This window comes from Strix aluco, chromosome 31, assembly GCF_031877795.1.
Source record: "Strix aluco isolate bStrAlu1 chromosome 31, bStrAlu1.hap1, whole genome shotgun sequence".
Taxonomy (NCBI): Eukaryota; Metazoa; Chordata; class Aves; order Strigiformes; family Strigidae; genus Strix; species Strix aluco.
Genome location: NC_133961.1, coordinates 3565547 through 3592900, shown reverse-complemented (window position 1 = coordinate 3592900; position 27354 = coordinate 3565547). Strand labels below are relative to the sequence as shown.

The following is a 27354-nucleotide window of genomic DNA, read 5'->3' as shown; positions in this document are numbered from 1 at the left end:
AGTTTCTCAGCTTTCTTATCTTTGACTACCACAGGTGTCTGTTGGTTTCTCTGCCCTCCCCAGGATGTGCCCATCACAGTTGCAAAAATTATGTCCTTGGGTGCGTTCTCATCTGAGGCCCCCTACAGCAATGAGCACCAACTGCTTGCAGGCATCCAGGATGCTACTGAATACATGTTCTCTCAATCACTGAGGTAAGCAGACATTCAAAACGAAAGTCAAGGCAATTTGGGTTAAAAAGTGATTCCCTGCTGCAGTTTGGAAAATAAAAGACCTGAGAAGAAGCAGGAGAGCGGGAACCCAAACTGCAGCTTGCCAGGGTGGGGGCAAAGCGACCACTGCCTTGCCGGGGCACCCTGGCTTCGGTGCCAGTCGGACATGCACACTGTTCCCCTCAGGCATTAACTTTCCAAACACCTTCCACAGCTAGAAAACTGTTATTTGGAAATAACTATTTCTTATTAATAGCTTAATAGTTCTAATTAACAGTTTATTTTGTGTTCCAGTGATTTTAAAAGATCAGCACTGTAAAATAGGTAACCGCCAGGAAGACAGATTAATAAAAGCTCTGGTTTCGGCATGTAAAAGTACAGTAATTTTCACTGCATTATTATACATGATAAAGGACAATGAGCATTTGAATGTACAGGCAGACATTTTAAGGGAAAACCCAACACATTAGAAATTCAGAGTAAATTTCATTTTATTTGTTTTACAAAGTCAAAAACATACAGCGTGTTTAGTCCAATGCTTCCACATCAGATCCAGAGCAAACCAAGTCTTGTGCTCTTACAGAACTAATACCACTGACTTCACCATCCCTGTTCCAAAAAATTAAGAAAACTATGGGATAGGATCTGCGTCTCAGATTTGATCAGCACCATTGCATCGGTATTCAGGTTTTTTCAATGTACAGAAATGTTAGCCCCAAATCATGTCTCAGTACAACATAATTTACTTCAAAATCAGAGCTTGAAATTATTCTTTCAAGGACAGAAAACAACCTCCACTCTTCAACCATAGGAAGTCACCACAGAAAACACTGGTAGCTGCTTGCAATTTGATTTGCCTTTTAAGTTTCAGTACATTTTAGGTTGATAAAAAGGAATGTTAGAGACCAAAATCTTTATTTAAAGCGTAGGTGAACACAGACGACAGCAGTGCAGATTTCTCATATTCTCTGATCCCTCTCTCCTGGAGCTGGGTAACTCCAGCCTCACTGGAGCACTCCGTGTTGGAACAAATCAATTTAAATTAGAAATGTTCTTCATTTAAAGAAGTTTACTGGTTCTCATTTTTAAAGTGGTCTCAACTATTCAGGATTCACATTTCAAAGGGCCTCACCAAAAAGACAGACTGATACATACTTGAAAAAGAATTTAACCATCACTGCTAACAAGGAGAGTAACTAATTTCAAGCTCTGCATTTAAAGTGCCCATAATCTTTTACATAGCAACCAGCACGTAACACATAACTTGTGACATTTATCTACATTGTGTTATCACCACCTATTACAAAGAGCAGGCACTGAACTTTTAAAAATGTTATTACAAATTGTAAAGATTACATATTACTGAAAAGTGAGAATCCATATCCAAGAACCAAGGATTTAAATACCTTTCGCAATGTTATTTTATGTATCTATTTATAGATGAGCAATTACACTTATTTTGGTTTTAGGCTTGTTACCCTCAAGTTCGTAACCGAAAATCACGCTGGACCGTGTAAGCAGGGGAGCACCCACGAGCTGGCTGACAATGCAGAATCCTTGCAAGTACCCAAAACCTGAGCTGGGAAAAAGTTCCACTCTGTCAAGAGCGCTGGGTTACCTTTTGAAATAAATACGCTCCCTTCCCACTCCTGCCCACCTGTCCAGGAATACGCGAGAACTACATTTTCTTCTGCTCTTCACCATGTGCACAACACGCAGATGTGATGGACACCACCTAACCAAGCTGCTCCTCAACAGCGCCGTGTCTGATTGAGTCCATGTAAGTGTTTCTTACAGCACAGTGCAATTTTAGTCAGAAGCGCTTCCCCCCTCATAATATCTACGAACAAATAAAGCCTATTATTAAATCAATATTAGAAGTCAAGTCTTGTTTCACCCATATTCTCAAAACAAGACTGGTTTGCTTGTTAGAAAGTTACACCTACGACTGAAGACGTTTAAAACATTAGGTCTACTCGGAGCTGCAGCGTGGGTACGGAACCTGCAGGAGTCCCAGGCTTCCGAGATCGAGTTGCCCCCAATTTACTTCTTCTTCATTTTTTTCAGATAACGAGCCCGTATTTCTTTGTTGTAGTTCATGATGAAACTAATGGCAGTAGATGTAGGTAGAAGAGAGAACATCCATCCCTAAAAAAAAAAAGAGGGGGAGGGAAGTCTCAGCTTTTTATAGCCTGTACTAAGTGAAATCTAACAGTTACCAGCACACACAAGTAATACCAAGTTATGATTAGAAGTTAAAGAACAAAAATATTTAACATTCAAAATTATTCTTTACTCTTCTTCCACAATAAACACATAGAAAGGACATTCCTGATCCTTACGTTTTCCAAGGTGACTTACTATGAGCGCGTGGGGTAGGTACCCGTTGGTCCGGGACTGCAGGCCCACCGTGCCCAAGGCAGCTCTGACATACGTTTCAGGAGTGGGTTTATCAAAGGTCGGCGTGCGGATTTTGGACGATTTTGTTACCACGTAATACGGTAGAACGCTCTGCACGTAGGAAAGATCATGTTAAGCAGAGAACGCTTTCAGATTCACTTACAGATCCATCAAGGAACTAAAATCATTGCAATTAGATAACCCATATACTGAATTCTGGCTTAAGCTAGCCTTCTTTTCAATTCTAAGATCACAATGTACAATATCAAAGCCATTTTTAATCAGATATCTTGTGAGGCACATTTGGAATGTGAATGATAGTTCATTGGTCTGTTGACAGTCAGCATCCCCAGCCGGGGCCCTAGAAAACACACTGTTGCAAGCATATGGTTGAAAAGCCTTTCTTACAATTTGTCTTCGAAGTACAAAACTTCATTCCAGTTGTTTAACAGAAAATGCTGTAGTGTTGCTTCTCTGTAGTAACCCCCCAATGTTCGCTTGGGAAGGAGGGGCAGAACCCAAGACAGGGATTTTATAGTTGAGTAACAGCTCCTCAGTTTGGCACCTGTACAGAGAGAAACACGAGGGCAGGAGGAAGGAGGAGAAGAGGGAACACCAGGAGACTTGGAACATGGAGCTTTTAACTCCGCAGGAGGGCTCAGAGGAAGGAGGAGGTGTCGTACCACAGTGGAAGATCCCAAGGACAGAAGAAAGGATGAAGAAAGGGAGCACAACTAATGGGCTTTTATAGCAATGTTTGGAAGAAACAAAAAAAGTGATGGTGGGTCTCAGAACTACCCAGCCCTGGCATAATGGAAGAGGTACGAGGAGCAGCATGGGTATATTGTTGATAGAGGGACACTGGTACCACAGAGGTGGGACAAGATAGGCCTGGGGGATCCAAAACCACATTCCACCTATCCCCAGCTCACGCTACAGGAGAAGGAAAGGGTGTATACGTGTACACTAGGAAGCAACCCTCTTTCCTCATAGTCATGGCTTCGGCATTGCTTTCAACTTGTCCTCGATCTAGGCCTCTGAAAAAAATAATCAAAACACCCCTGGGCTGTAGCCACTGAATCAGTTATTAAACACACCAGATCTCACAAGCTTCAAAACCTGAGCAACACTTCGACAAGGACCTCCCAAGACACTGTCTGGGGCTGCACTATTCCGTACGCTCTCACGGACCGTTGAGCCATGCCGTAGCCGTGCACATTTCAGCAGGAATTGGACCCCACAAACAGGAAGCATTGCTATGTCTGCTCATCCCTCCAGAACATTAAAACCACACACTTCTCTCTATAAACAGGATTTTCAATAATAGACAGCATGAGTCCACTTTCAAGGGACTTTCAAGTTTCGGGTCCAGAATGTGAACCCCACTTTTCAGATTATATTTCTAAATTGAATCTCTAGTTTCGTGTTTTAAAAAAAGAAAACAATTCTATGCTTCTTAATCATCACTAAATTATATCTGCCACCAGAGTGCCATGATAGTTATGATTTATTTTCTGTCTTCCTCTGCTCAAAACACTTTGTAGGTGAACTGCACTACCCAGTTAGGCCACTGGATAGCATAAAGGGGCAAACAATTGTGCATGAGGATGCTTGAAAAAGCAAGCTTACAGCAGCACTACTGGTTAGCTATCGATCCATAGACTTCAAGGCACACAGACGCATGGATTACACAACATTTTTTTTCCCTCCCAAATGCTCTCCAGAAAACAGAGACGGGTATTTAATTTCAGAGACATTAGATTTACCATCTTCCTATTAACTGTGCCATATTTTAACAGCTATGAAGAGATGAAGAGACCTGCTGAATCCATTAAGTTAGTTTTCCCCCTTCTTCCTCCCCACAAGGAGGCTCAGACATTCATGAACCCTATCTAAAACTGGCATGACAGATTTCAAAGAAATAAAGTCACTGCTTAATGCCTTTTAGCATTTTGCATTCAGGCAGATATAACCCACACTACCTGGACAAGTAACTGTATAGAAAATTCCTTGTGCTTATCCAGGGACAGCCTAGCCTGCTCTCCCATTTCAAAAGACGCCTTAGAAGTAGCTTGTGCCAATACAACGGCTCTTGCTCGCTTAAAACATTTGCTACTGCTTACAGCTCTGATGCTTATTAAAACTGCCTGGCACTCAGAGTTGGGGTCGTGAATGTTGTAGAGATGCAAGAAGTCAGATCTCAAGTCCTGAACAGAAGCCTCTACTAATTATGCTACAGTCACATGAAAATAAGCCCCCAAAAGTCAGAACAGCTTGTTTATACAACTTTATCACTTATTTCACCTTACTACTAAAGATGGCCTGAACTCTCAGGTGTTCCCAAGGAAGTTTCTTTCCATTTCTTTGTGGGGAAAAGGAGGGCAGAGACATAAAGGGGAAATGGAAGAGTTGCAGCAACCAAAGCTGACCTGTACAGAAAGCTAAAAAGCAAAGTTAAAAGCTTTGGAGGAAGGAAGGCAATGCCATTAGCCATTAACGTGGTGCCAGCACACTTTCGTGAATACCTGGGTTTGTTCAGTGTGGTGAAAAAGAGGCTGGTGGTGACCTGCCTAACATTATTTCAAGGACAGTTATGAAGATGAGAGCCAAACTCCTCTCGGTAGTGCCAGTTCGAATAACAAGAGGTGAAATTGTCCATTTTGGCTGTGGACTGTCAGACTGGACACTAGAGAGAAAGTCTCTTGCTAGGTGAGCAGTACAACACTCCAACAGGCTGTCCAGAGAGACCACAGCATCCCTGCCATTGAAGGTTTTCAAGGTTTGGCTGGATAAAGCCATGACTAGCCCATGACCGAGTGTTAGCAGTAATCCCACTGCTATAATATCCTATTACTGTGCTGCTTCTGTAAAATTAAGTAGGCCTGTCAGCCAGAAAGAGTATATTTTTAGTGTAAGGATGGCTACATTGCAGTAAAAGCACTATACAGTATCAGAGCTTCCACAGAGAAGGCTATCCACTTGCGCAAAACCGATATGCCTTAGGTTGAACTTCAGAAATTGGTAAAATCCCTCCCCCACTTTGTTTCTGCTTTTCATCCAGTGGCGCTCTGCAGGTCCCACCATGGTTAAAGTTAACTGTTTTAAATGGTGATCTCAGCTGGAAGTGCAAGTCTGGAATTAAAAGCGCTAACTTCTGAAGGTCACAGAGATGAACTTCAGAGAATCCAAGGGGGATGCAGTCTTCCTAAGGGCTCGAAGGAGATACGTCAGCTACTCTTCACAGGAAGGTACTTGTAATATTCATTAGTGTTTTATAGTGACTTAGGCTGGAACAAGATGACAAGGACATGGACTGCAATAAAATTAGCATAACAAATTGAAGCTGTGACAGCTATTGGTCATCAGGCCCACATAACTCAGATGGCAATTCACTGTCTACATTTAGGGGCAAAACCGCAGTGCTGTCAGGAATTCAGCACCCTTAGCCAACGTGGGAGTTACGAAAAGACAGCTTACCACCACCTGTGAAGTTTTGTACAGGAAAACATAACTGTTGTTAAAGAAAGCCAGATTTAACTCTTCGTTTGTTTACGATAAAAACGTAAGACAGGTGTAATAAGTAATGAAAAACTCAGTGTTTGCGACCAAAGCTGGAAATTTCAGCTATGTTTTGGAAGCAAACACTAGGGGAGTATGTGAGAAGTGATATTAAAGCAAAATCCTATGAAGCTGTGAGAGACTGGCTTGGTTTGTTTTTATGCCCCATCAAAAATAATTAAAACTATGGAAAGTAAACAAATGGGGGGGGCAGGGGTGGAACCAGGGCTCATTAGTAAAGTGGAAACCCAGCAGTAAAGAAAATTAAATCAGTCCATTACATACAAAGGGTCTTGGAGGGGCTTTTGTTTCCTCTTGCTCCTATGCCTACACGAGCAGCTGATTCACTGACGCTGCAGGGACTGCTACTATTCTGGTCTTTTGAGCAGTTACCCATTGAATCTCTGTACAGATGCACTCCAAAAGTGCATTCCAGTAGATGAAGTTGTATAAAGATGTATTCTACAGAGTTGCACACAGTTTTATAGAATATTTTGTACTTAAAGGTTCAATTACCATCATCAGCTAAAAAAAAAAAAAACCCTAAACCAACACACACAAAACCAAACCATGGGTTTTTTTGCTTCAAGAGGCATTGTTTCAGAGTCACTTAGGAAGGCTGCTAATGGGATCAAAGGAAACCCTTATCCTTAATCTGTATCACATATTCATGAATAAGAGAATATGTTGATTCCCTTTGGTACGCAGACACCAACGTTGCTGTGGTAACCACACTTAGATGAAACAAACTCTACTCACCTGCACAAAGATGCCCTTGCTCTTGTATTCTGCATGGAGGCCTTGGGAGAAGAAATCGATAAAAGCCTAGAGAGAAAAGAAGGGAAACATGCAGCATGCTGCACGTTAAAATGGAAACCAGAGTTTGCAGGTTTTTGCAAGCATATCTGAAGCACTATTTAGAGTTCCTGTTTTCAAAGTGAAAAACGTTACGTTTGCAAAGAAACTCTGCATGTTAGAGCAATGCCATCTGAATAGCAACGCTACGCTTACGAAGTATTTTTTCGGAAGTGAAGCTCAGTCTAAACAAATAAACCCCTTTTTAATCTAGAAGGAAAAGGAACTAGTTTTGTTACATAAAGCCTAGGTAAAAGAAAATACAACTTTGTAGATTCACTACTTATGTCATCATCTTAAACTTTTTTTTTTAAAAAAGAGTGATTTAATTAGGTTTCTCTCATGAATGTTTTTTAAAACATCACATTTAAATACTTTGTCTTCCACCTTTACACTTTAAAGAAATGCCACCCTGTGGTGATACTTCTTCCTAGTCCTGAAGTCCACCTCCACAGATTCTCTTCCAAATTTCTGGAAGTTTTAGAAGTTACAAGACTAAAGAAAGAAGTGAAAGGGCTTAAAAGGTGGATGCTAGTACCTGTCTTCAAGATGTCCTCACATCTGATACAGCCGCCTCCATGACCATGCCAAGAAAGTACTGCCCTGATAACCTAAGGCTACTCAGTAGTTCAAACCAGCACAGATTCCCCCTCCCCAAGTTCTTCTAAACCACTTTTCCACTTCTCCCTCCTGCAGTTCAGTGAGACAAAATATCAGGTTCTGCTACGGTTTCTTGTTTGAGTGAAACGATACAGCCAAGTAGGATGAATGGAATACCTTCAACTGAAGGAACTAAACTATCTTATCCATGCTTGAAGCTAAAATAAATACTAAATACATTAATTCAAGTATTTAAGAAGCAGTTGCTTCAGACCGGTTTCAAAACAGACAGCAAAGCTCTAGTATTGCACCTGCCTTACAGTCTTCCTTTAGTCACCATGTCACCAGTGGATTAATACAAGCCCTAACTGAAACCAGCACTTCAAGTTTGCAGTGCCCAGTGTTTTTCTTATCAAGGTCATCCCACTGAACTCAGCCTACACAAGCAGCAACAGAAACACTCCCACACTACTGGGCTATTTCTATACACGCTCTTCTGAGCATACACAAGATCTGAAAGAAAACCAGATTTTGCTGTGTAGCAGGTAGGTCTCTTTATTCTTCAAGTTGCACGTACAAGCTAGAAGGAGGCTCATTAAACCAAAAAAGCTTATCTTCTGTCCAACTGTTCTTTCCTTCTCCCTTTCCCCCAAATGTAGTGAAATTCAGTACTCGACGAGAACGAGACTCTGAAAGTCTGGTCTAGCAGCAGTGATTCAAGAGAGCTGGCCATTCGATTGCAACAGTAAGTCACTCGCACAGACATGCGAATAGCTCGGTGCAGTCCCTGAACACAGCTGCCAAAGAAACTCTGTGCAGTTATCACACCTACATCAATATTAAAAATAAATTTTAAAAACTATAGTTTTAATCAAAGTGCTTTGATCATTCAAATTTCTAACTATTTTTACATTGCAAGGGTCCTGAAATCAGTTACTGCTCCAAATATGCAGAGACAGTATAAAAAAGACTGTCACCTCTGCTGGTTGCAAAGACCTTGCAATAAAGAGAATGTTCATGTCACGTAAGAAGAAAAAGCAACTTCTGGTATTCAAATAAGCTTTGGAGTTTTTCTTCTTCAATTTATTTCAAGACAAGTTGGGTTTTCTACTTCCAGATGCTCAAGCCCATCAACAACCTTTAACTTAAAACAGTTTTAAGAATGTTCTCTAAGTAAACATCCCCTGAATAAGCAGGTAAGCGTTGCATGCAAGAAAATTTATTCTCCTTGGATATTCGGTATCAAACCCAAACGCTAAAGACATGGAGGGGGTGTGTGTGGAATAAATGCATTTCTCATTAGTATTAACACAGGTAGAGAGGTAAACCTGTCAAAAAATAGGACTCTGATTCCTTTAAAAGTGTCTCGTTTCATTGTAGAATAGGGAATTCTCTACTGGAAGGTTAAAGACTTGGACTGTGTCTGTTCCTGACAATTAGCCAAAACCATTGACTTAGACCTGAAGGATACTACACTTTAAACCCCCTCTACATAGATGAGGAAAAAAACCCTAGAAATTGCAGCTCCAGTCTTTCTATAGCTACATTAGAGAGTCACTTTCATGCTTACTAATCTTGCTGTGGTAGAAGATGAGCAGTGCTGAGAACAGGCAGATTACTTAACCTGTAATTGAGTTTCTTAGGGGGAAGGGAAGAAGTATTTGAGATTCTCATTGAAAAAAGCCTAACCAAAGCAGTGTAAGGCATATTATCACTAAAATCAGAAGCTCAATTCTTTCCATAAAGCTGAAGGCACTGTCACAATGAAAGTGACCTTTTGTATTAAAACAAAGAACTGTGCTCTCAGGAAACAGCTATTTCAAAGAGCAAATTTTATCAGCTAAAACTAATTCAGGCTTTCATGATTTCTAAACTTAAATATCCCCTCCTTTAGTATGAATAAAACAGTGTGCATCCATTCCTTTCTGGAAATATGAAGATGTTACTGAGAGTCTAGAGGAAACATAGGTCTGTTCTGACACGAATGACACTACTGAAAGTGTCTTCATACTGTCAAGGTTCTGCTTAGACTCTGAAATCCTTTAAGTATTTAAGGTAATTACCAAGTGTGCCTGGAAAAAGCTGTAGTGCCATACTTTAACACCAGCGTGAATGTCTCTTGCATTTAGTTTTATCACGTATACTTCAGTTCCATACTGTGTACTCATATTCTGTTTTTACAGTGTTAACTGGACATCTTTTAGGGGAACATTTTAGAAGCCCCTACAGATGTCTTTGTAAAAAAAAAAAAAGCTGCAGAAAGACAAAACTGTCCCAGTGACACAAAGAGAAACCAGAGCAGATAAATTTAACATGAAATGTAGATCTAGAGTAGTAACTTATGAACTGGTAAAATAAACCAGCCTATTGTGGAAGACAACTTTCACTAAAATGAGTGTTTGGCTCAGTGGGGAGCTTCTTGATGAACTAAAAATGAGCATAGGAGAGACAGAAAAGGAGAAGTAACAAAAGAGAAACATAAAACATTATCGGGTACTTAAGAATAAAATCCAAGCTAGGAAAAGACTAGCAAAGGACATGAAGGGTAGCAGTAAAGGATCCCTACAAGTACACTAGTTCCAAGAGGAATTTCATAGAAATAGGGGTCTGTTGATGGATGAAGGAGACAACCTAGAGATAAAGGCTAGAAAATGGTTAAGGTATTCAACACTTCTCTTGTCTTTGCACAGCTAAAGCCTGCTCACATGCCTCTGCATACACCAGTTTTGCTTAACAAAAGGGAAGGCAGAGGCAACAACAATTTAGGGACTACTCGGGGATGCTGAATGTATTCAAATCCATGGAGCCACCATGGATTCACTCAAGAGTGCTGAAAGAACTAGTCCATATGTACACAAATCTGCTGCCTACAATATCTGAAAAACTGTGGAAACTAGAGGACGTCTCTGACAACTGGAAGAGGGCTAAGGTATCCCTCCTTTGAAAAGGCAAGAATGATCCCGTCAGCTTTAACTCAGTTTGTGGAAAGCTCACGGAGCCCTCCTCTTGGAATTCATTTCCAAGCACATAAAGGACAAGGAGATACATCAGAAACAGTCAACGCAGATTTACTAACAGCAAATTGCTTTCTACAATGGAATGGACTAGCTTTGTAGATGAGGGAAACAGATTTTCAATCTATATAAACTATATATGTGTGTGTGTGTATATATATAGATATATTTTCACTTCAGTAAAGCTTTTGACACCATCTCCTGCAGCATTCTCATTTGGAAGTCGAGCAGATATGTGCTGAAACAACAAACTGTTGGCCAGACTGAAAATTGGCTGGACCACCAGGCTCAAAGGGCCATGATTAATAGCTTGACATCTGGCTGATAACAAGCAGAGAACCCTACAGATCAATACCGAGGCCCATGTTCTTCAGTATCTCCTATCAGCAAACCTAGATGATGACACAGAGCACACCCTCAGCAAATTTGCAGATGACAGCATTAAGATGAAGTGGCTGACACGACATAGCTTCAGTCCAGAGAGACCCTGATAAACTTGATTATTGTTAAACATCATGAGATTTCTCAACTGGCACAGAGTGAAGTGCAAATATCTGCATACAGAGTGGGATAATGCCATGCCTTAATTTTGGTTGAGTAGCAGCCCTGCTGCAAAGAACCTGGAATGGTGGCTGCCAGGGAGAAGATAAGCCAATAATCCACTCACTGCAAGAACATCAAACGACAAACGACATACTGGGCTACGTTAGCAGGATGTACGGTCAGCAGATCAAGGGAAGTTCACTGTTTGGTAATGACAAGGCCCTGGAGCTCTACCCTTTCTCTTACCTGAACTGCTAAACTTAACACAACTAGTAAAAAGGGAGGACAAATGTTTGCTTCCAGCAAGCACCAGAAGAGTCCTTCTTAAATAAATATATATACATATATATTAAAGATACATATCTTCAGTAAAATTAGGGAAACAAAAGTTTCAAAGTCAAAATAAGAAAGCGTGTTAAACTCAGTCAATGTCCTTTCTCATCCTCACACTAAGCTTGCTTGGTACACTAGCATCTTTTTCCATGTAAAAGTAGAATGCATGATGAAATATATAAAATAGTTGTTTCCATGCCAGTAAACACTTGCACTCATTTTTCTCTTGACCTTCCAGCTTCCACTGTTGGAAAAATTTAAGTTAGAAACTCAGTACTTTTAGTTCATAAAAGCACCACTAGATGGACACCAAAACATTTAGTCCTGTAGCGTTGGCTTAGGTTTGACACCTGATTTCAGTGTGGAGAACACTTACCTTGGTTGCGGAGTAAAGAGTCAGCAATGCAGTTGGATACATCCCAGTAGCTGAGGAGATGTTCAGGACTGCCCCTTTGGATCTGAAAGGCAGCGAAGGTATATCATAATGAAATAAAGGAAACATCTCTCATGTTGCAAGCCTAAAGAAAGCCTTTAGGATGTAACTGAGATTAAGATCTGTTTAAAAACCCCAAGCAAATCCTAAATTTCACTTTACTAATATGACTTTAAGCACAATGTAAGTATTCCAGCAGATGGTATAAATCAGGAACCAAGGTCAACACAGCAAGAGAATCAAGCTCCATACATACACATGCACACAAGGCTAAAGTATGCAAAATTGATTGAGTGAAGCTGGCACAAGTCCAAAAGGCAACTTTGAAATCTCAGGCTAAGGTGGCAGAAATGGCAACACAAATCTGTTGTATAGTTTACACTTTGATAATCCCTTTCATCTTCTAAATGTTACTTCATGATGGATCTTCAAGATAGGAAGTATCTGCATCTACTGCTCAAATACAGAAATATTTTAATATAGTATGGAAGATACTCAGTGGATGACTACAGAAAATAAGAGTTGTTTTACAGCTGTGTTACAGTAACACTGAAGGTATTCCACAGTAACATTTCAGTAAGGGTACCAGTCTGAAATGAGCTACCACCTGCTCTGCCAAGCACTCCTAAAGCATGTGCAGCTAGGACAGAAAGTAAGACTCCTGGATTTTCCAACCCACTGACTGATTTTGAGCGTGTCTATTTCTGAGACTCGTTTTACCTACGGAACCAGACATATTATTTAGTGCTAGGTAGAAAGAAGAATTAGTTTTAAAAGCTTCAGGCAAATTAGTGCAAGTACGCTGTTAGAAGGTGCTACCAGACAGTCCAGCACAGTGAGAGACACATCTCTGCTGCTTCTTACCCTGTAGTAAATAAATTCAAGCGAGTTCACCTGAACATACTAAGCATGCCGACGTTTAGTGCAGTGAGAACACTAACACAGGTAGGCATCGTGCAGCTCAACTCCTGCAGATTCACATGAGTTTCTCATCATATTTGTTCATCTAGCTATACCCTATGCTGCTGCTGCCACAATGATTCAAGTAACCATCTTAAAAACCAACAGCTGAGTTTAAGTGACCATTAAAAATTAAAACAATGTAACTCTTTGAAAACCGTGACAATAGATTCAAACCAACATGGCTTCTGCCATGATGAAAGTGTGAATTGAATCTGTGATTGATTCACCTCTAGAAATGAGATGGCTAACGTGACAAAAAAGAATCATTTCAGTCATTCAGGATTTCAAACACCTTTGCCAAAGTTTGCAGTATTTTTCAGGCGTTATCTGCAAGACTTGGTCGGTGAAATAAAGTAGCAACGTGGATCAAACATGTAGCATATGTAGCATGGAAAAAATAAGATCACAAATTAATCATGAATTTTCACGACAGCAAAAGGTTAACAGTGGATGCCAGAAGATTTTCGTATCAAGACAGGTGGTGCTTGTGATATTTATTCATGAGCTCAAATGGGGATTAACAGTGAAATGAGTATTCATGCACTTTTTAAGAGATTACCAGATTGGAGAATACTATAAGGAACTTTTTAAAGAGCTCAGATTGCTATGTGAACAGACTACAGAATGGCAGATGAAAAAAATCAATATTAACAAACCCAACAATGCGTACTAAAGAAAATAATGTCAATTAATCGCAAACCTTGCAGGACTGTAAATCAACTATCCACTCCCTGGAAAACCTGAACAAAGTCAACAAGGAATTCTCTCTTGTGCAGCAGTCACCAAAACCAGCCAGAGAGCAGGATGGTGGGAACAGCAGGGACAGATCCACCACCACTGAAATCTTGTATTACAGTCTACAGAACACTTTCATCCCTCCAAATATAGGACAGAAATATTAAGAACCCGATGATTTAAGAAAGGAGAAAAGAGGAAAAAAACCCCAATACATCGATGAGGTGGAAAGATTTGTCCAATTTAGCTATTTAAGAGACTATTAAAAGCAACCATGATAAAAGTATACAGACTAATGAATGACAAAGATCAAGACCTTGATTTATCCTCTCAGAATACAAAAGAACGATGAGATTTATTTAAATGAAAGGCTGAAATTTAGATCTGATAAAAGGAAGTGCTCTTCTCATATCCAGACTACGGGAGTACTTGCCATAAAACTTAATTGAGGACAAAAGCTTAACAGGATTCAAAAAAGGGTAAGCATTTATATAGATAAACACAAGCCTCGTGCTTCTGAAACCAACTGAAGCTTTAGAAGAGAGGCTGGCATTCAGGTTGTAAAGCACAGGTCTCGCAGCACCTGGCTAGACTACAGCTTTCCAGCAGGAGTAGTGACCATCATCTAAGTGCAGTGAATTAATGGTCCGACCCAGTGAAGAACACCCCTGTGTTTCCCCTCTTGGAAACACAACAAATTAATAGCTGCCCCTTGCAGAATCTCCATGTATTGGGCTCTTTGAAGGAGTCAATGCCACTGTGGGGTTTGTTTTTTCTTTATAAAGAAAACAGTCCTAGCCATAAAAGCTCAAAACTTTAAACGTCCAGATAAAAGGAAACTGAGAAGCATGCCTGTAGGAGGAACACTTCTGATTACTCCAATAACAATTTTGCTTCTAGAGGAACTGCAGAAGAAATGTTTTTAGGGAGGGATCTGAAGAACCACGCAAGCACTGGTGCAGCAAAAAGAAATTTTGGCTCCATCCAACTCAACTGTGTGGTTAATGAAAAAAAAAAAAAAAAAGTTGGTTGAGATGAAGAGTACCAGGTCCACACCCTCACACCTCCCCATCATTCTACCTTAAGTGGTCCAGCGCCGGGAAGGCTATATTTAGCCATCTCCCTGTTGCTGTGGCAACCAGCGCCTGCTCCAGCTGCACGCCAAGTGGAAAGAGCAAGCTTCCTCTGTAATGTAATTATGCACTTGCTACTTCCCTGGCAATAAATACCATAGTTTGATATTTGTCTAGAAACAGTCAACTGATTTTTGTTGTTGTTGGGTTTTTTTTTTGCTCCCAAAGACATCAAGCTTCGATTTTCAGTTCTATAAGCCTCCCACCTTAGACAGTAGCCTGAAAATTTACAGAGGAACTGCTCATTTAAGTGTAATAGGAAGCTGCAGATTATAAATTGTCACTTTAAGCGTTCAGAGCGCAGGAGAGGAGCCACAGCAGAGAATCTAAACGCCATTACCAGAAGTGGCATTCATCTAATGCTGCTATGTTTATTATAAATAAAAAGTAACAGACACACCAAGATGCAGTTGCGTTTTCTCCTTACAGACCTGGATGCAAAGCATGTAAAGTCTGCTCTATTTCTTCATTTGTCTTGTAATATATTGCCATAAAACCAACATTCAAATACATAAAAGCATGCACTATAGCTAGCTGCAAGATGCTATAGCATGCTACGTCACGTCTATCTATTCAACGTGCTATCTGCCTTGAACAAGTGAGGAATAATGATGGCATTCCTAGTCTGGCTTTATTCTTAGAGCCTGGAGCCCTTTTTCCTAACCCACAGTCCCATGCACGAAATTTATGGCTGGCCCAGGGAGCAGCTGAGTACAGCTACTATTCATCCACGCGCTTGGATTCACTGGACATCCCTGTCCTCCTGTGGTTACAGACTCTTAGAGGTGTTAATGGCCTGTGAGCTATGACTATGCAGGAGTTGGCAGCTGCAGACATTGCTTCTGTGCACTGTAAACCCAACTGACTTCACAGAACCAAACAAAATGGAAGCTTTTTCAAATATTTTTCCCTGGGACAGAAACCAAGGCCTTCATTTAAATGGAGCAGTCATTTGAAGTGGCTCTTCACGCACAGGAAAAGTTCAAGATGTGTACTTTTTTTTTTTTTTAAAGGACTATTAACCTTTTACTTCCAAGCTTCATCTTGAACATTTACCCTTGAGATTCCTGAGGTAATCATGCAGTTAGGAAAAGTGAAAAGAAACACGCATGGTGTGCTCAAGGGTAGTTAGAACCAGAAGTCAGCAGGATCCTGGTTTGCTGCCTTTCATTCAAATCATCTTACCCAGGTTAATACGTAACAGAAAAACATACACAGGTTATTCTGTAAGTAGAGTATACATCATTCTGTCCTGAGAAGCTGGAGAGATCAATCAACTCTGCCAAATGGATAACTACGACATTTCTTCAGATGAAGAAGAAACTGAGGCAAGAAATTGTTACAGCTTCAAAGTTCCAAAAATTTGTAACAAAACAACATTAAATCCTTCAAAAGCAGAATGGCTTTGGTCATGTTGGCATCTTCAGGGGGTGGTGGTTTCACAAAAGGCAGGTCCCTTTATCTATCAATAATAGTACATGGGCAAGGAGTAACTTTTGACTTACAAACCCCGAGTAGCTACCACCACTGTACTATAATCCTCATCCTCTACTTTGTTGGAAAATATTACACTGCCACCCCAGAGCTCTGTCTTGGGTCATCTTTTCTAATTCAAATCTCTTTACCTCAAATAAACTCATTCTTATCTCCTGATTGTGTAACTAAATATCTAAGCTCACCATCACCCTGATGTGCTAGACCTTGACTCCCATACTAGCTCTGACAGTTTGTAGCCAGGAAGAAACTTTGTTTTAGCTGGGAAACATTTGCTCTGCATCTGTGCAACACTTGAAAAATTGAATCCTGATCTGCAGTGAAGACTCCCACGTAGTGGGATGATACAAGAAACACCAATTTTTTTCTTAATCTTTGTCAGATTTGGAGGTTTGCCCCGTATATGTGCTCCTCCTACAGTATTCACGTGGAGGCAATACCACGGTGACTGCCACGCATGGTTCTACACAGCTTTCCTCAGTATTGCTGGCGTGGCTCAGACCTGACCTAGGGGAGCCCCCAGCAAGCTGGGGTTAGCACCGCAACAGAGACAGCAAACAGCCTGGGACAGTCAACATCAGCTAGAAAACAGCCTGGAGGGGCTACAGGGAAATTGCACACCTTCTAGTTTCACCTGGGAGCTAGCCAGGAAGTCAGTACACGTCTTCCACGGCAACAGTGGTGTGCATTAACTCTTATTTTAAAGAGCTGGTCTCCAATTCTAGTTTTCCAAATGATCACAGACTTTCCTCAATATACCTCCTACTGTATAATGAGAACATATTCTTTGCATCCATTTTACTTACAATGACTTAGAGAAATAGCCTTAAGAAGGTTATTCCCAGGAACTGTAACCACCCCCTCAGAATAGCAGGTTGTTGAGTTAGTGCTGATGAGTCAGACGGGCTTTTTAATTCTGTTCTAAAAGGAATCACCACAACAGTGGAGAAGGGAGAGGAAAAATAAAAAGGGAATCGAGTGGAAAAGGCTTCCACCGTCTGATGATTCATGCACCATCAGCGTGACTCACCCAGCATTACTCTGCCATTAAAACATGGAGACCAGGCTGATTAGTCACAGTAATGAATTTTTCAAGAAAGGATTCTCCCCTATAAATAATGATGACTTTGTCTGGATAGTGTTAGTGTGACTCACCTTTCCAGCATGCCGGGCAGCACCAATCGTGTCATCTGCAAAAAGAAAACATTTGTGATGGCTGAGAATGCAGACACCAGACAGCCAGAGACCGAGGGAAGCCTCCCTTCCTCCCAGAAGCAGCTGCCGCCCCCTCCACCCCAACCAAGGCTCGGGGAAGCAGAGACCATACTTTGCGTAGGCAGTTTATTTTTATTCTACCTGGATAACTTGGCTCTGTCAAGTAGTGTGTGCACTGAATGTGGTGAACCCATCCAGCTAGTAGAATAAGTACAATAAGAGTAAATTAAAAAAAAAAAGTCTTCACCGCTCTGCAGCATCCATGGCCTCTAAAGAATATGAAAACACCAGGCTACTACAGTACATGTATGATCTTTCTCCCCCCCCCAAAAGCATCTGTCTTCCTCAAGACTGACTAAATTTACCACCTGTGCCAAGACTCAAGACAATATCCAAAGTATTTTAGTTAGACTTACTGAACTGCTGATTTCAGGTTAAAAATAAATTGTGGAGCAGCAAGAGCACTGGACAGAACTAGTAAAGATAAGTTTCCTACATTATATTACCTACAGAAAACATATAAGACCTCAAAACATTTTTTGCTGATTACACAGATGTTTCCACACCGAAGAACCTCCATGCCCATGAGGAAGGTAAGTCTGGCAAACCTCCTCCCTGCTCTGGAAGCTCCTGCCTTCATTAGGACTGGGAGCAGTCTGTTTACAACCTGGTTGAAGGTATCTCCAGAGCAGTAATCCTAAAACAAGCTTCCCAGTTGCAGACAGAGCAGCTCTGACATGGAAAACAAATCAAGCATTGAACCAAACTTTGATGCATTTTTAATTAGTGTGAAATAGTTAATTTTCCTACTACTAATTACTACCATCCTAAAATACTATTTAAATCCAAAATTTCTGCCTTTAAGAAATAATGTCATTAAAGTTCAGCTTGTGTCAAATACTCCCCCACCCCCAACCAACCCTGTTAATAAATGTCACAGCACTGACACCAAAGACAGATCAGACAAGAAATAGAAATTGTCACCACTTTTCACATCTTTAAAAGGTATTCCAACAAAGTTCTTGAGGACACAGTGAGGACGGGGTAATAAAATACTAATGGCACCAAAATGTAATGGTACTCCCACCGATACCTAATTACCTTGATAGCTTAAAACATAAAACATTTGAGTAGTATGGGAGGAAAAACACACACACACACAAAAGAAATCAGCATATACAGGAGCACAAAGCATCTGTAAGCACTTTTATTACAAAGAAATGAATCTTACTGTAGCAAGCTATTCATATTACTATCACCACTGCATTAGCCCTTACATATGACTGAGTCTGGGTTTGGGTTTTTTGTTTGTTTTTATTTTTAAATTATAAAACATACCCCTTCAGGAATAAAGGAGAAAAATCACAAAAGAAAACAAAATTTCAGTTGATTGCAGTTGACGCAAAGAAAATGGTGGAGAAGGGCTGTGTTTTGTATTTTACTGGCATTTCTCACTTAGACTAGATTCTGCTATCAGCCATGCTGCATGACAGCTTTGATAAGGGACTGTACAGGTCGGAGTTGAACAGACCTTACTTTCATGAAGTCAGCTGTTGACATAGTTAACTTTCAGCACTGCCCCAGAAGTCAAACTAGGTATTCCGAGTTGGTAAACATTACCAAGCTAAACAGATCTGATGCAACTTCAAAAAACCCTCTAATATTAAGTCTAAGTATACACGAGCTTTTTCATACACTAATGCTTCAAAAGAGATGTGGAAAAAACTATTTATTTTAATGTTAAAGGATAAAGAATGATTTGGGCTAATTTTAAGACCAGTTCAAGACTGGCAGATCTTTTCTCTGGTAGAAGCTTTATGATCCCTCAACAAGAAGTGGCATACTGTTTCTTGCCTCTCAGGGCAGTGTAATGCTGCATATCATCTCCAGAGATTGACACACAGATGTGGGCTGAAATTGCCTACCTTTAGGCAACCCGTAAACGGTCTGAAAAAACAGTACAGGATCTCCCACTGTAATGCAGAGGGACCCCACGCTTGAACCTCTCTCGTAAATCCACACAAGTGCATTCATGGTCTAAAACCAAATTGCAACCCACCAAGTATCTCTAACAGCGTTATCATGAACCTGCTGGTTATTATTGATACCCACGCAAGAGCACAGAAAAACATGCTACAATAATTGTTTGACTTATATAAATTAAAAAGCTATGGAGCCACTGACAGATGAGATATAACAATAGGTACACAATTCAGGTAGAAATCAAGAAGTCTCTCACCACCAGCTGTGTTAAACAGTCTGTTTCTAAAGTTCAGCTGGACAGGCAATCAATATTTTTTTCTCCCTCCACAGAAAAACACCGATGGCAAAACTGGATTTCATACTCAACATCACTTCCATTTTTTACCATTAAAATTAATGTTTTGAAGGAATTTCAAAAATCTCTGAAATTGGACAAAACTGTTTTTCCTGTCTGTGTTTTTACATCTTGTGATGTGTGAAAAGAGCTATATGAATATTCAGTATCTTTATGTACAGACAAAATACCGTTTTTTTAAAAGAATAAAATAACAGAAGGCGGCTCTCTGAGTCAGTCTCACCTCACCCAGCCAAGTCCCCAGTCAGACTGTTCCAGCAGTGCAAGAGCACTATTGGAAAAATGCTGGCAGAGCATTCTGCAGCCGTATTCAGGTCTGGCAAATTTACACATTGTACACACACGTAAAATATTCCCAGCATTAATTCAAATAAACCAATCTATAGCAGAAATGCAGTTTTGCCACTAAGAACAACGTCCATACGTGCTTGCATGATCTTTATCCAAAATAGCCAAACTGATTAACACTCTTGTCTTCAAGAGCTATAACCTCAGACATGCCAGTATGAGACAGGCAGTTCAACAACAAACGTCTAGAATTGAAGAAATAGCTCCCAGATAAGGAATCCCAATTTTAGCTAGGTCTTATTTAGAGACAGCCAGTTCTGTAACGGGGTGTATTTCAAAAATGCCAAAGCATTGAAGTCTGAGTCCACAGGAATTAGCATGTAGAATGCCAGAGAACTCTACGGTAGTGTTTGTTTCTCTGAAGGCGATCTAAAAAAGTTAGAAGAAAGTGTCAGGAAACCTAAAGGAGAGGCTGCGAACTACCCTAAGAAGAGAGCTGTCAGTTGGTGGTTACTGAACTCACTTGGGCTTCCCTCACGTCACCGCTTTTCTGAATGAATACCACTTTCCACAGAGATACCAGCGCTGCAGCTGAAAACGTGAATGTTCCCAAGACTCTGAAGGCTCAGGTCGTTTCAGACAAGTAGGCAGACACTAGGCTATGTGAAAACCGCCAGCTCGTCCAAAGCAAACTGCTTTTTCTTTCTCAAAGCTTGCGTTAGAGCAGAGCAAGAACGTGTGTGTGTGTGCACATCTGAGAAATTTGCTCAGGACAGTCTCCTTGACATCAGAAGTTGTTAATTTTTTATGTTTTATATAGTCTGGCACACAACCATGAAGCAGTAGTTGTTGAGGGCTTTTGGCTTGTTTGGTTTTCAATGATTTCACATACACACATAATGCTACCACAGGGTTTGTGGCACAGTTCCTTCGGTTTGGAGGGCTGCATTATTTTGAAATCAACTTCTTTCACACCTAGCCCTCAAGCTCCTAAGCTGCAGGATGCTCACAGCAAATGGCTAACTTAAGGTAAAGATTAATTACAGACCGTTTCACTGATCTTTTACAGGCAGCTATCATTTCTTGATGGCCGTTTACCTGCAACTGCATTTGCTACGTGTCTGGCAAGCACTGGTTGTGTTGACCAGTCTTCCTCACCAGACCTGTCTTCTACGTTCTCATTTGGAAAAAGGAACACCACATCACTTTGAGTCTAAAGAAGCAGAGATTCCTACTTGCAGATACAAAAATGCACAGCCATATGGCTAGATTTATGTTCTAAACCAGGTGCTACACTTAAAAGCTCCTATTAGAGGACTAACAAATAGTTAAAAGTTATAATCATGTATTTCCAGAGATTTTTCTTCAGAAAAAAAAATAAATCTGCCATTCTTAGTGATCACAGAGTTGTAGTCTTTTCTCACTCTGATCCATGCAATAGCTAAGGAGCAGAGCTTAGGGAAAGAATAATAATTTGTAAAGTTTTGAATACCTTTCAAGTGATACTCACTCAGACTGCTAAAATACAGTAGGAAAAGCTGAGGTAAATATTCAAAGTCATCCTTCAGATCTTATGGGCCACACAATTGTTATACAAAGCCAGAAATCTAATGCCACAGTTGTGTATTTAGAGACAAATCATTCTATGGTATGATGTTATGACTGCAAGTCCACTTCCAAAAGGTGTAATAATCTGTAATTAAGCCTATGCAAATACAGCAAAGGATGAAGACAGAGAACTTGGACAACTTTTCAGCTTTGTTATGCAGCTAAGACGCTTCCTTCAGATCTCATTCACGAATCTGGGGTGAAACAATAACAACTCAAAGCAACATAACTTTATAAAGATCAGCAATTCCCTGTGGTGCATCCACTCAGGTACAAAACCATCATTGCTACCGTAAGACAATTCTGAGTGCCTGGGCAGAGGATTCACACAAGTTCACAGATGCATTAGCTGTTTAACAAATAGTTAACTGACACCGTGCCTGTGCAACACTCACCCACAGACCTCACACTGGAAGAACTAAGGAACTGTACTCATGCCCTCATGCCTCGTGAAACCTATTCTCAGCATTTACTATTAAGTTTTTTTAATATGTCTCTTTTGAAACAATAATTTCTTAAATGCAACTCATACCCCAAGCTGAACAAGAACGATTTATATTTGTAAAAACTGACAAGTGAACCTGATGTCGATTCAACAGAAAAATCCCACAGTAACCCACACGGCAAGGTCAGTAACCAGAAAGGGGCAGGGGACAGGCAAATGGAACTACGACCACAACACGCTGCAAGCCCTGTTTATGTCAGTGACTTTTCTTTGAGCAACAGTTTTAGAAGAGAAGGTTTTCCCTATTTAGAGCCACAAACTTTCAGCATCCACCTTACAAGGGAAAAACCTCTCAAAACAAGCATCTTTCCCCTCCCCGCCCTTTACGTAGGAAAAAGACTACTCAAATAATAAGGCTGAACTTCCTCTTTTCCAGATGTGGAATACGTATTTGTCTCAACCCCACATCTATAAAAAGCCACAGAAGTCCAGGACTTCCTAAATTTCCCCAAAGTTACTTGTACTTTGAAGAAGAATCCCCAGTGTTTCCCTGACTATTGCTGAAATGTATTTATCACAGCTACATCTCCCTTGTTCCGGCTTCCTCTGTACCATTCTCTCAGGTTCAAAGTCAGCGAGGGGGAAACTGCAGCATTTAATTTCTCCCTCTGGACCATCTGAATGATATTCATGACCACCTTCACTGAACACTTGCTCCTTTTCCAAGCATTGGCAACTGTCCCCCTGTTATAAACTTATATCATGTACTTGGCTAAATCGTCATCTCCGCTTTGATTAGGACTTTGAATATAAATGTGAAGAAACCTATTGACTATAGGCTGGAATATACACACACACAGAATCATCTCACAAGGCAGTGTTGCCACCTCCCTCAGAATTAAGTTCCACTTACTGTGATCCTCTCCAATACACAGCAAATACAAAAATTCACATGGGGTTCTAGCAGGGCATGAGCAACTATCATCTGAGTTCTGCTAAGGGACCTTTAGAGACAGGTATGAGGCTGCACTCGCCCATCTGAACATTCATGGGGGAGAGAGATGTCGTCTCCTACTGTCTTTCAGGATGACTGCTCCCCACGCTTTCCTTCTTTGTACGCTCAGGTCTGCAAAATAATATTTCCCCTTTTTCTCAAATACACTAGCTGCTTCTCCTGCTTTCAATTTTACATCGGTTATGAGGTTTGTTGTTGTTTGGTTTTTGGGTTTTTTTCCCTGAGCTCACAGTTTCAGACTTTGTAGGTAGAGTTGCTCCCTTGTCCTGCCTGGGATTCACAACCTGGTATAATTCACCTCTCGCTCCTCTTCCATTAAGAGGGCAGCTGACACCCAATCTCTCAGTTCAACACGAAGTATTTATGTATTTTGAAGTCTTAAGCAAATGATAAGCTTCTCTAATATGGTGATGATAAAAAAACCTCGATCTTGCAGGCCTATTATCCCTTTGTATTTGACACTCGGTATAAAACATAAGTAAGGTGATCAAGGCGAAGATTAGCACAGACACCAAGGCATGTACATATATTCATTTAGTCTCCCCCTTCCTCTGTTAATGCCAATTTCCAGCCAAAGCCTGGCCTGCAAACCTAAAATTTACAATCCCCCACAACATAATAGCTTGCAAACCAATTCAGCTCCTTGTTTAATCAACCGCTAAGCCAGCACTCCCTCAACTATTTAGTCCTACTCATTTTTCAAGAGAACACAAGTTTATGTCTCACTCCCAACGCAGTGAGCATATTGCCATGCTGCAAACAGAAATAACACACTTACTGTTCCTCACACAAAGTATCTCTTGCAGCTTCCAGAGGAGAAAGAAGGGCTCCCTGAAGTATGTCAAACTATTCTCTGTGCTCATTACCTACCTGTTTTTTTCCACTGGACAGCAAGTCTAGCATCCTTGGCTTTCAGCACATTATCAGCCAAATCAAGTTTAATTGTTTTTCCAGGTGAAATCAAAGGCTGTAGTATACGAAGGTGAATTGATACAAGCAGATGCAGTTGATACAGAGGAACTATAGATGAAAACTATACAGAGCAACTCTAATTTTGGCTCTTCAACACTTGCTGGTTCAGGGAAAAAAAACAGGGCTTTTGACCTGATATTTTATTCAATGTCAGAAATATGTTTAAGTTTGTGTCTCAAAATGAGATATCAAAAATTATAACACAAACCCATGTTACCTGAACTGCCACCAACAATCGGTAAAGTTCTGCTTTTTAAGTCCCTCCAGAAACTTGAGATGAGATTATGACAGGAACCATGAAACTTCACGTGCTACCCCATCTTCTTCATTTATCTGTCAACTCAAGCCTTGTATAAGGCTGTATTAAGTCTCAAGCTTTCCTAATACCACATACAAAACTTCTTCGTTCTATTTATGGCATCATCAAGACACAAGGCACTTCTTGTTTTGTATATTATATGAAGATCAGAGTAACTCCTGCACTGCACATCACCATAAAAATGTGACATTTCCCAGAGAGCTTAAAAAGAATGTACTGCGCTTGGGGGAGCAGGCTGGTGTTGGGTCAGGTTTTTTAACCAGTATTTTACAAGATGCAAGATTTCCAACACGTTTTACATAGTTTTACATAGCTTGTCTTCAGTGGTGTACAGGGCGCTTTGAGATCACAGTAACCACAACACTTTGTGCCAGATGGATTGAGCCCTAAAATTGCACCACTGTGGGGCTGCACCACAATCACAGGGGTGACACAGCCCAGCAGCGCTCTGAGGACACGACGGGGGCAGGCAGCATGGAATAGGATTTGGGAAAGACACATGTTTAAAAGCTTTGACAGGAAACAAGTTCTCAGTCATTAGGGAAAATTTCACAGCACCAGATCCTTTACAGCTATGAAAAGTATTAAACAGTAGGACCAACTAGGCTGATAATTTATCCTGTAAGGTGAAGACGGGGCCTTACCTCTCAGTGCACCCCTCCTTACATGCTGCATATCCCCCTAGGAAATCCAGTGAGCTGCCCAACAATGAAAAAGATGGGTCAAAAGGTAAGGGAGGACCACTACCCTTCACAAATGCCTACACGTGTGGCAACAAAACAGACCTTAACATTTCTGCAGAATCAAACTGTGCTGAGTATCTTACCTTTCCCACTTCAAGCTTAAGGAGTGTTTCAGCCAGAACTGTGGAGGTATTTGACATGCCAACAGAGGTGTTGCTGATGGCATGTGGCAGAGGTTACTGAGATGACAGGGAATATCATTACCTTTTAAGTCCAAAAGGCAAGGAAGTGGATGGCAATGCTCCAGAATAGAACAGTAGCCAGGTTATGAGACACCTGATGAGGATCTGGAGATACTGTGAGAAGAGCCTGGATGGGCACTAGCAAAATCTGCTCTGTCTCTCCTGTACCTCCACCTTTTTAGCAGACCTTCCTCTCCTTGCTTAAGAACTCGGTGCTCTCTTCCATCCCAAACGTCACATTTTTAATCAGGCAAGAAGGGAGACTTTTTTTAAAAAAAAAAAAAAACCAAACACTTACACCCCTGGGTAAGAGATGGTATCAACCTAAAATACTGAACTAAATATTCACAGGATTACAACCCAAAAATCTGAGTGAAAGAACACACAGATTTTTCCTAGAATTATTTTTTCCTACCATGATTCTCTAGTTCTATGGGTTCTCCTGAAAAAATTACTTACAGATGGTACATATCTCTAATGTGCTCCTCTCCCCAAAACAGTAAGCATCTGGCATGCCTACTGTTTAATTACACAACAGGCTCAGGCAGGAGGAAACATTTTCAAGCCTGGAAGCTTATGCTCAAACTCTGATTATACACCCAGTAGCACGAGCTGTTCACGGTCAAGAAAAAAAGTTTCCAAACAGAAGGAAAAACATTATTAACACACAGCAAGTAGATGTTCAGTATGTTTTTATATGTGTGAAGACAACCACGTTAGAATGTGAAGAGGCTGACAGGATGCAAATTTTATAAAAAAATGTGTGACAATTTTGCTAAATTGTTGACCACCACTGATGATAAACACGATGACTGGAGCCACAAAACAGCACTAGTTTATTCTGGAAACCAATATAATCTGGCTGCATCTCTGGAATTTGAGGTGTATACAGAGTTAAATTGGGCCTCAATTCTACCCTACCACCTTCAAAAATACAGACTGAAGTAGTTCATCTGTAACTTTTCTATTCTAACAAAATGCTCCCAGGAAGACTGACACCCCAAATTCTTTAATCACTGAATAGTGCACTCCCTCTGCTGGCACAGCACAGATGTCACACCTTAGCAGAGACATTCTGATCACACTGATCTCTAACTAAGAGGTCTATGCACAACACTTCTTTAGATTTACACCTGGGCTAGCAGCTCTGTTAACGTTAAAAAAAGTCTGCTAAATTACTTCCATAAGAGCACACTTTCAAAGGTGCCCATTAATAACTGAATTCTCTGGTGAAATCTTGCAGGAGTGCAACAAGACACCATGGGCCACAATCTTTCTTGGTCAACTAAAAGTCTGTACTCGTCAGGCTAGCAGTCATTTTCAAGGTGGAAAGTTTCTGAAGACTCACTGTTGTAGCATTTCTAACTTTGCAACAAGTAGTTCTAAGATGTCAAATGAAACACACATGGAAATGAGTTAGCAGCAGCAAGCTGACATTAACAATCCCATTCAGTCATGCAACGGTCGCATTTTCACTCCTTGCCTATGTTTTAATAAGCTGTGAAAATCTTACAGAAGCATTGTTTTAAGAGGTCCCGTGCCTCCTCACATGGAAACAAAATAGTTCAGACTCCCCAAGAGCACTGTATTAGAAGAATTTAGTACTTGACTTGATCAGAACAGTTGCAAGGAAGTCAAATCTTTTGAGCCAGCCTTGAAACATTGAATATTTTGGCTTGGAGGCAAAAGGTTAATCCTCAGCTAATGGAGATGCAAGTTTTGTAATGCAGAAAAGGAGAAAGTTAAGGTTTAGCAGTGAATACTCACAAGGAGTTTCTTTGGCACTTGTTGGTAATACACTAATTGACTCTCCATGTCATGTAAGCAGCTGCTACTCCCCCTGCCCCTTTTAAGCCTTGAAATACTAGGATGAAAATCTGATTTTTGAATGGACCTCACGTTAATAAACAAGGGAACAGTCATATGGTTTTGGCCTGAAGTCAGGTTGATTTCTTC

The 27354-nt window shown here is 40.6% G+C and overlaps 1 protein-coding gene across 1 annotated transcript in view; it reads right to left on the bottom strand.

Moving 5' to 3' along the window:
• Nucleotides 1-685: 685 nt before the first annotated feature.
• The window catches only part of HSD17B12 (hydroxysteroid 17-beta dehydrogenase 12), an 84425-nt gene continuing 57756 nt past the window's right edge, over nucleotides 686-27354 (bottom strand). The window contains exons 7-11 of the mRNA XM_074809779.1: nucleotides 17429-17463; nucleotides 11892-11973; nucleotides 6930-6995; nucleotides 2574-2723; nucleotides 686-2360 (exon numbers count right to left, since the gene is read on the bottom strand). Of these exons, the coding sequence (XP_074665880.1) occupies nucleotides 2256-2360; nucleotides 2574-2723; nucleotides 6930-6995; nucleotides 11892-11973; nucleotides 17429-17463 (438 nt within the window). The 3' untranslated portion in view covers nucleotides 686-2255. The remainder of the gene's footprint in view (nucleotides 2361-2573; nucleotides 2724-6929; nucleotides 6996-11891; nucleotides 11974-17428; nucleotides 17464-27354) is intronic.